General features: G+C 43.1%; 1 protein-coding gene across 1 annotated transcript; it reads left to right on the forward strand.

Moving 5' to 3' along the window:
• The first annotated feature begins 3,419 nt into the window (after window positions 1-3,419).
• On the forward strand, window positions 3,420-5,346 carry LOC142999055 (SCAN domain-containing protein 3-like). The gene is made up of 3 exons (XM_076148443.1): window positions 3,420-4,141; window positions 4,360-5,126; window positions 5,342-5,346. Exons 1-3 carry the CDS (start codon window positions 3,420-3,422, stop codon window positions 5,344-5,346), a joined length of 1,494 nt encoding a protein of 497 aa, XP_076004558.1.
• Window positions 5,347-11,806: the final 6,460 nt, after the last annotated feature.

Genomic DNA, 11,806 nt, shown 5'->3' on the forward strand with positions numbered 1-11,806 from the left:
CGATGACCCGGGTCAACATTTTTAGAAAATTTTCAATATTCCCCAATTTGCCCCAAATTTACACACATTGATGGCATTTCTGCCTGGATGCTGCGTCTGAAATTTTAGCTCTCTATCTCCTTCCTTGTCACAGATATGGGCTTTTCAAGTTTTCTCTAGTTTCAAGAATCGATGACCCGCGGGTCAACATTTTTAGAAAATTTTCAATATTCCCCAATTTGACCTAAATTTACACACATTGATGGCATTTCTGCCTGGATGCTGCGCCTGAAATTTTAGCTCTCTATCTCCTTCCTTGTCACAGATATGGGCTTTTCAAGTTTTCTCCAGTTTCAAAAATTGATGACCCGGGTCAACATTTTAAGAAAATTTTCAATATTCCCCAATTTGCCCCAAATTTACACACATTGATGGCATTTCTGCCTGGATGCTGCGCCTGAAATTTTAGCTCTCTATATCCTTCCTTGTCACAGATATGGGCTTTTCAAGTTTTCTCCAGTTTCAAAAATCGATGACCCGGGTCAACATTTTTAGAAAATTTTCACTATTCCCCAATTTGCCCCAAATTTCCACACATTGATGGCATTTCTGCCTGGATGCTGCGTCTGAAATTTTAGCTCTCTATCTCCTTCCTTGTCACAGATATGGGCTTTTCAAGTTTTCTCTAGTTACAAGTATCGATGACCCGCGGGTCAACATTTTTAAGAAAATTTTCAATATTCCCCAATTTGCCCCAAATTTACACACATTGATGGCATTTCTGTCTGGATGCTGAGTCTGAAATTGTAGCTCTCTATCTCCTTCCTTGTCACAGATATGGGCTTTTAAAGTTTTCTCCAGTTTCAAAAATCGATGACCCGGGGGTCAACTTTTTTCTAAAATTTTCAATATTCCCCAATTTGCCCCAAATTTACACACGTTGATGGCATTTCTGCCTGGATGCTGCGTCTGAAATTTTAGCTCTCTATCTCCTTTCTTGTCACAGATATGGGCTTTTCAAGTTTTCTCCAGTTTCAAAAATTGATGACCCGGGTCGACATTATTAGAAAATTTTCAATATTCCCCAATTTGCCCCAAATTTACACACATTGATGGGATTTCTGCCTGGATGCTGCGTCTGAAATTGTAGCTCTCTATCTCCTTCCTTGTCACAGATATGGGCTTTTCAAGTTTTCTCTAGTTTCAAGAATCGATGACCCGCGGGTCAACATTTTTAGAAAATTTTCAATATTCCCCAATTTGCACCAAATTTACACACATTGATGGCATTTCTGCCTGGATGCTGCGTCTGAAATTTTAGCTCTCTATCTCCTTCCTTGTCACAGATATGGGCTTTTCAAGTTTTCTCCAGTTTCAAAAATTGATGACCCGGGTCAACATTTTTAGAAAATTTTCAATATTCCCCAATTTGCCCCAAATTTACACACATTGATGGCATTTCTGCCTGGATGCTGCGTCTGAAATTGTAGCTCTCTATCTCCTTCCTTGTCACAGATATGGGCTTTTCAAGTTTTCTCTAATTTCAAGAATCGATGACCCGCGGGTCAACATTTTTAGAAAATTTTCAATATTCCCCAATTTGCCCCAAATTTACACACATTGATGGCATTTCTGCCTGGATGCTGCGTCTGAAATTTTAGCTCTCTATCTCCTTCCTTGTCACAGATATGGGCTTTTCAAGTTTTCTCTAGTTACAAGAATCGATGACCCGCGGGTCAACATTTTTAAGAAAATTTTCAATATTCCCCAATTTGCCCCAAATTTACACACATTGATGGCATTTCTGTCTGGATGCTGAGTCTGAAATTTTAGCTCTCTATCTCCTTCCTTGTCACAGATATGGGCTTTTAAAGTTTTCTCCAGTTTCAAAAATCGATGACCCGGGGGTCAACTTTTTTCCAAAATTTTCAATATTCCTCAATTTGCCCCAAATTTACACACGTTGATGGCATTTCTGCCTGGATGCTGCGTCTGAAATTTTAGCTCTCTATCTCCTTTCTTGTCACAGATATGGGCTTTTCAAGTTTTCTCCAGTTTCAAAAATTGATGACCCGGGTCAACATTTTTAGAAAATTTTCAATATTCCCCAATTTGCCCCAAATATACACACATTGATGGGATTTCTGCCTGGATGCTGCGTCTGAAATTGTAGCTCTCTATCTCCTTCCTTGTCACAGATATGGGCTTTTCAAGTTTTCTCCAGTTTCAAAAATCGATGACCCACGGGTCAACATTTTTAGAAAATTTTCAATATTCCCCAATTTGCCCCAAATTTACACAAATTCATACCATTCCTGCCTGGATGCTGCGTCTGAAATTTTAGCTCTCTATCTCCTTCCTTGTCACAGATATGGGCTTTTCGAGGAATTGGATTTCGGGCCAAAATTGTCAAAATGACACCAAACTTGCACCAAAGAATCCTGGTGCCATGGGGATGTTGTGTGTGAATTTGGAGCTTTTTGTGTGTTTCCTAGGCCAACATATGGCCCATCCAAAAAAAGTCAAAGTGGATAAGGGTCCCCCTTACCTCCTCTGAAAAAAATGACCAAAATTTAAATTTTCTTTAAACTCATACCAATGAATCATCGTGCCTCCCAGAGTGTGTGTGGGGATTTTTTGAGCTCTTTAGTTTATTCCTTGTCCAAAAATTTGGGCTTTTAAAGGAATTGGATTTCGGTCAAAATTGTCAAAATGACTCCAAACTTGCACCAAAGAATCCTGGTGCCATGGGGATGTTGTGTGTGAATTTGGGGCTTTTTGTGTGTTCCCTAGGCCAAGATATGGCCCATCCAAAAAAAAGTCAAAGTGGATAAGGGTCCCCACTTACCTCCTCTGAAAAAAATGACCAAAGTTTAAATTTTCTTTAAACTCATACCAATGAATCATCGTGCCCCCCAGAGTGTGTGTGTGGATTTTTTGAGCTCTTTAGCTTCTTCCTTGTCCAAGATATGGGCTTTTAAAGGAATTGGATTTCGGTCAAAATTGTCAAAATGACACCAAACTTGCACCAAACAATCTTGGTGCCATGGGGATGTTGTGTGTGAATTTGGGGCTTTTTGTGTGTTTCCTAGGCCAAGATATGGCCCATCCAAAAAAAAGTCAAAGTGGATAAGTCCCCCCTTACCTCCTCTGAAAAAAATGACCAAAATTTTAATTTTCTTTAAACTCATACCAATGAATCATCGTGCCCCCCAGAGTGTGTGTGTGTATTTTTTGAGCTCTTTAGCTTCTTCCTTGTCCAAGATATGGGCTTTTAAAGGAATTGGAATTTGGACAAAATTGTCAAAATGACTCCAAACTTGCACCAAAGAATCCTGGTGCCATGGGGATGTTGTGATTGAATTTGGGGCTTTTTGTGTGTTTCCTAGGCCAAGATATGGCCCATCCAAAAAAAAGTCAAAGTGGATAAGTGTCAAAAAATGGCTGTATCAAAAAATCTGAAGAGCAAAACTGACAACGAAAATAAGATATTTCATGAAGAATGGACAGAGAAATATGCTTTCATCCTCCCCAGCTTTATAAATGCAAAGCCCACATGCCTGATATGTAACGAGGGTGTCTCTGTATGCAAAGAGTATTATATTAGACGGCACCACGAAACGAAGCATGCTAATTTCAAGGTTGCATTCCCTCCGAAGACAGAGGCACGACAGCGCAAAATCGAAGCACTGAAAGGAAGTTATGCATACAGCAGCAGGATCCTGGTGCGAGGCCTCACATCCCAACAGAAGGTAACGAGTGCATCGCTGAAAGCGTCGTGGGTACTCGCAAAGCACAACAAGCCGTTTGTTGATGCAGAGGTCTTTAAGGAGATGATGGTGAAAGTTTTGGAGGAACTTGATACCGGCAAGTCGATGGATGGTGTGATCGGGTCAGTGAAACAGATGTCCCTCTCTGCGAGGACCGCTGCCCGCCGCATAGAAGTGCTGTCCGACGCAGTGCAGGGTGCAATTATCGACGGTGTCAGTCGCGCAAACTACTTCTCCTTAGCCATAGACGAGAGCACTGACAAAACAGATGTAGCACAGTTGTGCGTTTATGTTAGATATTATGATGGGAAGGATTTCAAGGAAGAGCTGCTGTCTCTAATTCCATTAGAAGGGCACACCACTGGAGATGTTGTATTTGAGAAACTGGAAGAGTTGCTTCAGTTGCATTCATTATCATTTGAGAGGGTTAACCTAATCCTAATCCTGCTATGGTGGGAAAGCACAGAGGTCTGGTGACTAGGCTGAAAAAAATCGCCCCCCAAATCCATGGGCTGCACTGCCTCATCCACCAAAGTGTCCTTTGTGCCAGACTGAGTGGCGAACTAAGGGATATCATGGACAAAGTCATGAAAGTCATTAATTTTGTCAGAGGTACATCAAGCACCCAGCATAGGCTTTTCCGACAACTTGTGGCAGAGTCAGAAGATGCCACCGACGATGACTTGCTACTTCATAATGATGTGCGCTGGTTAAGCAAGGGGAAAGCGCTGGATCGCTTCTGCGTGCTATTGAATGAGATCAAGGCGTTCCTTGGAATGAGCAAGAGCATAGCAGCAGCTGACCACCTTATCCTGCTGGAAGATGAAAAGTTCATGTCCAATGTAGCGTTTTTATCTGACATATTTGGCCACCTAAACCAGCTGAACCTTCAGCCACAGGGGAGAGACAAAACACTCGTGGACATGGTTGAAAAACTGGAGTCATTCACGAGGATGCTTGAGATGTTTGAAGCAGACATATCCACCGGCAGGCTCCTACATTTCAGCACCTTAAAGAGGACAGCGGGAGAGGTGACGGAGCTGATGGTTGACTTCATCAAGAAGCTACGAGCCAACTTCAACTCTCGGTTTGATGACTACTCCATCCCCAAAGACATCATTGACTTTATACGTGACCCTGCAGTAAAAATAGCCGACAACTTCTCCTCCCTGGCAAAAGCAACGATCCCCTCTTTAGATCAGGCTGCGCTGGAAATTGAAATGATTGATTTCCGAACCACCTCAGTTGTGCGAGATCCGCTGAGAAGTGCGGAGTCTCTGTGTGCCTTTTGGGTTGGCCGACTATGCTCCGAGGAATACAGCAACCTCAAGAAAGTCGCACACTACATTCTGACAATGTTCCCTTCCACCTACGTGTGTGAGTCCTCATTTTCAGCCATGAATGCAATAAAAACGCACGAGAGGAATAGACTGACTCACAAAAATCTGGATAACTGCCTGAGGATTAAAGTGACGTCTATTTCACCAGATATCCAGAAAATAGTGACAAGCGGGAGATGCCACTTTTCACACTAGGTAAGTAATCTATACCAGTGTCTAATCTGAACTGAATTTTTAATGAATGTCTCGTAGGCTAGGCCTAATTCTTACGAAGCATACAGTAAATGTAACACTTCTGCTCTGTCGTAACAGGAGCTTCGAGCACTCCAGCCCATGGTCGAGCCTCTTTTTTGCACTGATTTGTTCCGATTTGACAGGGCAAGTGTATTACATTACATTACGATCATTTGGCGGACGCTTTTATCCAAAGCGACTTACATTACATTATCACCCTTCGCAGAGGGGGGAGCAATTGAGGGTTCGGTGCCTTGCTCAGGGGCACCTCAGCAGGGACTCGAACCGGCAACCCTCCGGTTCTTAAGCGGAAGCTCTACCCACTCGACTACTGCCTCCCTATTGTATTGTTATCAGTTTACATTTTTGGTGTAATAACTTGAGTAGGCTACGCTATGTTTGAAACTCGTGTTTTACTTTTCACAGTCTGTCTGCACCAGGGCACTGTCCACTGACTTAATTTTTTTTTTGCATGTTGAGCGTTCACGCTGCACCTCGCTGATGTGCTTATTCACCCTTGTATCCAAAAGAAACAAATAAGCATTATTGTTAGACTGAGGAAATTTTTCTGTTTTGGAAAATGAAGTTTGTAAATAAAGAGCATTTTTGAGAGTGGCAGTCTCGCCTCGTCTTCATTCGCTTATCCGGGGTCGGGTCGCGGTGGCAGCAGCCTTAGCAGGGAGACCCAGACCTCCCTCTCCCCGGCCACTTCGTCCAGCTCTTCCCGGGGGATCCCAAGGCGTTCACAGGCCAGCTGGGAGACATAGTCTCCCCAGCGTGTCCTGGGTCTTCCTCGAGGCCTCCTTCCGGTGGGACGTGCCCTGAACACCTCACCAGCGAGGCGTTTGGGAGGCATCCTGATCAGATGCCCGAGCCACCTCAACTGGCTCCTCTCAATGCAAAGGAGCAGCGGCTCAACTCTGAGCTCCTCCCGGATGACTGAGCTTCTCACCCTATCTCTAAGGGAGAGCCCAGCCACCCTACGGAGGAAAATCATTTTGGCCGCTTGTACCCGCGATCTCGTTCTTTCGGTCACTACCCACAGTTCGTGACCATAGGTGAGGGTGGGAACGTAGTAGAGTCCGCTTCACTGCCGACGCCGCACCGATCCGTTTGCCGATCTCCCGCTCCATCAGACTGGCAGTCCGATTTCATGTTTTTTCATTTTCATTATCTAATCTAGTTCAAACAACCTCGCGGGCCAGATGTTTTTGCTCACGAGCAAAAACATAGGTCGCCTATTGCCGACCTATGCTCTATTCAGATTTCAATAGCGTTGAATAATGTGTGGATAAGAAATAATAATAATAATAATAATAATAATAACAATAATAATCAATATTGTAAATATTGATTCTTTAATGTATATAAAGCTATTATGATATCAATTTTAAACTACGTCAACTTTGAAGTTGAATATGTATATGTCGCCCTCTTGTGGTTAAATGGAATACTGCATTCTCAGCAGCTCTTCAGAAAACAGATAAAGAGAAACAAGTTGCTGATCACAAGGAGTACAAGTTGAGGATGTGTTTTTCGGAAACTACAATGTAAATAATTTGTATTTATTCTGAGTCGAGCAGCTGGACTGTAGTAGTGCACAGCAGGCCCTTGTAGCCACTAGACTCCGCAGAGTCTGTCCAGTTGTACCAGACGCTCATGCTTCCGATTCATGACTTCGTGAAAGTCTGGCACAACTGCTGCTGCAGGTCCTTGTAGGCAGTAGACTCTTCTGAGACTCTTTAGATTCTCCTGCATACAAGGACCAGCTGTGTGTCTGCAGGCCACCAGAGCACAGCTGAGCTGAGTTACTGGGACAGTCTGCTCGTTTGCTGTTGGGGAGGGAAGTGACACAAAGACTTTGAGGACTGTTCACTGGGTTTGACACCCCTGCTCTAGCTCTTTCCTTGTCCAAGATATGGGCTTTTCACACAATCGAACGATTTGGTCCATGTGGGAAATTTGACCAAAAATGTAATTGAATGATCCTCGTGTCCTGTAGATGCTGCGTTTGAACAATGTAGAGTTCTAGCTCTTAAATTGACCAAGATAGGGGCTTTTACCCTACCCTTTTAACCTACGCCAGGATCCTGTTTGTTGACTTCAGCTCTGCCTTTAACACCATCATCCCCTCACTGTTGCAAGACAAGCTCTCCCAGCTCCACGTGCCCGACTCCACCTGCAGGTGGATCAGAGACTTCCTGACTGACAGGAAGCAGCGCGTGAAGCTGGGGAAACACGTCTCTGCTTCACGCTCCATCAGCACCGGTTCCCCTCAAGGCTACGTTCTTTCCCCTCTACTCTTCTCCTTGTATACAAACAACTGCACCTCCAGTCATCAATCAGTCCAGCTCCTGAAGTTTGCGGACGACACCACCCTCATTGGACTCATCTCTGATGGGGACGAGTCCACCTACAGGCAGGAGATTGACCGTCTGGTGAATTGGTGCGGGCAGAACAATCTTGAGCTCCACTGTGGAGTCCTTTCGTTTCCTGGGAGCCATCATCTCCCAGGACCTCAAGTGGGAGCTCAACATCAGCTCCCTCAGCAAAAAAGCCCAGCAAAGGATGTTCTTCCTGCGGCAGCTGAAGAAGTTCAGCCTGCCAAAGACATTGATGGTACACTTCTACTCTGCCATCATTGAGTCCATCCTCACCTCCTCCATCACCGTCTGGTTCGCTGCAGCCACTGCCAAGGACAAGGGCCGGCTGCAGCGTATCAAACGCTGTGCGGAGAAGGTGATCGGCTGCAACGTGCCGTCCCTCCAGGACCTGTACGCCTCCTGGACCCTGAAGCGGGCAGGCAAGATTCTGGCCGACCCCTCCCACCCTGGACGCAAACTGTTTTTAACCCTCCCCTCTGGCAGGAGGCTGAGGTCCATCAGGACCAAAACCTCACGCCACAAATCGAGTGTCTTCCCCTCTGCAGTGGGCCTTATCAACAAGGCCTGGGTCTTCCACTGACTCATAATAAACCCCTGCACATTCACTTTATTTAGCAGTATTCGTAAGTTAATTTATTACAATAATCCCCTGCACGTTTTTTAACACTCTATTCATCAGCATTCATTTAGTTGACTTAATTAATTCAGTGTGTTTTTAATGTAAGTATTCGCCGAGCTGCTGTTTGTACATGTTGTTTTATGTTGTTTTATATTTTGTTTTTTGTTGTCTTTTCTACATGTTATACGTTCGCAACTAGAACCACAGCAAATTCCTGTTAAGTGTATACTTAATTGGCAAATAAAGCAATTCTGATTCTGATTCTGATTCGTTACATGACTTTGTCATTGTGTTTTAATAACTGGTTAAAGGTTTAATCACTATCCGCCATCACACATCAATCAGTTCATCAATTTTGTATTTTTACTAACAGTTTTTCCAGAGACAAGTAACTAGGTCCCAGAGGGCGGTTTTAAACATGGCAACACACCTCACTGAGGCCAAGTTTTCTTTGCCAAGTCATGGGCTTTTCACAGAAATTACCAATATGGTCCATGGTTACACTGACATTTTGTGAGAATTTGAGTAAAAAATTAACCTCCTGAGAGCTCCACTGGATTTATTTTGCATGCATTTATAATTTATCCTTGCTGTTTTGGATTTATGGACCCAAAGTGATCTTTAGACTACTAATGACTGTCGAAAATGTTTAGACATGAGGACAACAGGTTCAAGTTAAACCCAATGGTGTATAAGGTGTAGGGTGGATTAAGTATAATGTCCATATATGAGGACACAAGGTCTTAGGAGGCTAACATTTCCCCAAACTTGCATCAATTTATCCTGATGCCATCTAGATGATGTGTTTGAAATTCTAGAGCTCTAGCTCTTTCCTTTGCCAAGGTAAGAGCAGCTATGTCTTTGTATCCACTTGATTGATCTCACTGATCAGTCTCACTCTGGCCTCACTTCATCTTGGGCGTGGCAGTGGCTCAGTCCATTGAGGACGCGGCGTGCCTTGGGAATCGGCACATCACATTGCAGTGCCCGTTCAACTCCAATCCACGCTTCAAGAGTCAGTCCCTTCACGTGATGTAACTGCCTCACGGGAGTTGCAGCAACTCTCCACCTGGAGCAGTTGACAGTTTGCATCGAGTCAATGCCCAGGCACCTGTACCCCCTCCAAGTGTGTGTGCGTTCAGGAGGGGGCGCACGTGTGCTAGAGGGGGTACATTTTAATTTAAAATCATGACAAGAGTCCTGCTGTTTGTGGTGTTCAGTATCATAATACTTTTACTACACTGCTCTGAGAACAACCTGCTTCAGTCAGAATTGAACCGGGGCACCGGAAACATCACCATGATAGTCAACAGTATTGCACTAATCATGCGCACCACAGATGTGTATACCAACGCATGCACTCTGTGGGCTTCTCTCTCTTTGATTTGGAGCAGCATTTTGAAAAGAAACTGTGAGCAGAGACATGGTTTGAACTCATAACCTGGTGGTCATGAGGCTGAAGCTTAACTCATTGAGCTACAGACTACTTGTGCACTTTGGTTTTCTTTGTTGATGCCATTCACATATCAAGTTGAAAGTTGCCACCTGTAGGAAACTAGCATAAGGACCAAAGAAGGAACGAAAGGAAGGATCAAAGAAACTCATTTCTCCTTAGCTCAGAGAGTAGAGCTGATGGTTGGTGATCACAAGGGGTTGTGAGTTCAAGTCCCAACCTTCACACTAACTTTGCAAAAATCCCGGTAAAATTAATCCCATTTTTTCTTTTCTTTTAGTCTTTAGGCAATACATTGAATTTGATTTGATCTTCTCCCCATTCTTTTTTATATATATTTGTGTTCTGCAGTTTCATTTAAAGAGATATGGCAACAGGAACAGTTAATCTGTGGTAATATAGGGAGGCATCTATTGCCTTAATCTAAACAAAATACCTTCACTGAAGGGCACAAAACATAATACATGGCCTGTGGTCTATATAGTTTTTATATGGAGGACCAGCTGCTAAGTCCCTGTTTCTGGCTCATTTTGAGGTCAGTTACAGTAAACAAAGACAAAAAGAAAACAAGAAAACAGGACATGGGTCACACCATGCCTACCATAGCTGAATAAGCCCATACAACATAACAAGATAACATATAAAGTTGCATTTAACTAATTTATTGAACGAATGAATTCTTTTCTAAAGGAACAAAAGTGCTCCCAGTCCTCCCTCTTCCTTGTGGGCGTGGCTTGGTGCTAGGCGCTCTGTGAAGCATCCTGATAACAGAGAAACACAAGGATAAAAGATAGGCAAATTAGTTCAACATAATGTTCCTTCATTTTACCTCATCTCCTTCTTCCTCTTCAGGCATCCCCACATGCTGCCCAGTGTTTTGTTAGAAGATGACGTCATGATAATGGACCCGGTCGGAACACAGTGACTCATACAAAACTCTAATGTTTATTACATCAGATTGACGTCCCACACACACAGACCTAAACACGAAGCGTTACCATGGAGATTGGACTTCAGCTCCACTTAGGATCGAGCGATGAATTCACTTGGAAATACCAAAGCTTGATAAATGCAGCAAACATCCAGCAATCTGATGTGGAAACATTTAAAACAACACACACTCACACACACGTAGACAAACAGTCACACATACTCACCAGTCACACATACTCACCTCATATGAAGGTAAAGACCTGATGCATAACAAAGAAACAGGAAGATGGAGAGATTAAAGTACGGCGTGGCGCCTCCTCCACAGCAGGTTCAGGAAGAGTTACCAGAGCTTCATTGCTTTTCTACAATCCGCCGTGTGAATGTAAATATTTAGATGGTCCCTCCCCCTTCTTTGGTTTGCATCCCTCAGCTCGCTCCCTATGGTTGTAATACAAATAAAGAATTCATTAAAGAAATCCCATAAATCGCAACAGTTGTTCAACAAGGATGTGAAATGACAATCCATCATTAATTCATCTTTAAACTATTGATAATAGTATACACAATACTTTGGGACCAACTGATAGAAGTTTGATTATAAATAAATAAAACCTGCATCAATTTAGTGTCACATGAACAATATCGGTATGGAATCTTATTTATTATTATTTTTTTTTATGAACTACAAAAATCCATTCAAAAATTCCTTTTGAATGGATTTTTTTAAATATTTCTTACTAACACATGAATTACGTCTTATATGCAACTTAGTTTATCACCACAAGGGGGAGGACTTGGTCAGCGGTCAAAGCAACTTTCATCTCTACGCTGTATCGTATCAAAGGTATTTAGAGGACTGTACACTTATATAACGCACATTTAAGACAGCAACCGTCTGAAGTAATTTTGACAATTTTGACCGAATTCCAAATCATTTAAAAGCCCATATCTTGGACAAGGAGGAAGCTAAACAGCTTAAAAATCCACACACAGCCTCTCGTGGGCACAAGGATTCATTGGCATGAGTTTGTAGAAAATTTAAATTTTGGTCATTTTTTTCAGAGGAGGTAAGGGGAGACCCTTATCCAATTTGA

The sequence above is a fragment of the Genypterus blacodes genome, unplaced genomic scaffold (assembly GCF_046128005.1).
Source record: "Genypterus blacodes isolate CSIRO-AG114 ecotype Tasmania unplaced genomic scaffold, CSIRO-AGI_Gbla_v1 ptg000040l_1, whole genome shotgun sequence".
In the NCBI taxonomy this organism is placed as follows: domain Eukaryota; kingdom Metazoa; phylum Chordata; class Actinopteri; order Ophidiiformes; family Ophidiidae; genus Genypterus; species Genypterus blacodes.

Excerpts from the sequence above, each read along its gene's own strand:
- LOC142999055 (XM_076148443.1), top strand. The coding sequence starts at position 3,420 with ATGGCTGTATCAAAAAATCTGAAGAGCAAAACTGACAACGAAAATAAG. Across the intron at positions 4,142-4,359 it reads GTATTTGAGAAACTGGAAGA|AGGTACATCAAGCACCCAGC; the intron begins GTTGCTTCAGTT and ends TAATTTTGTCAG.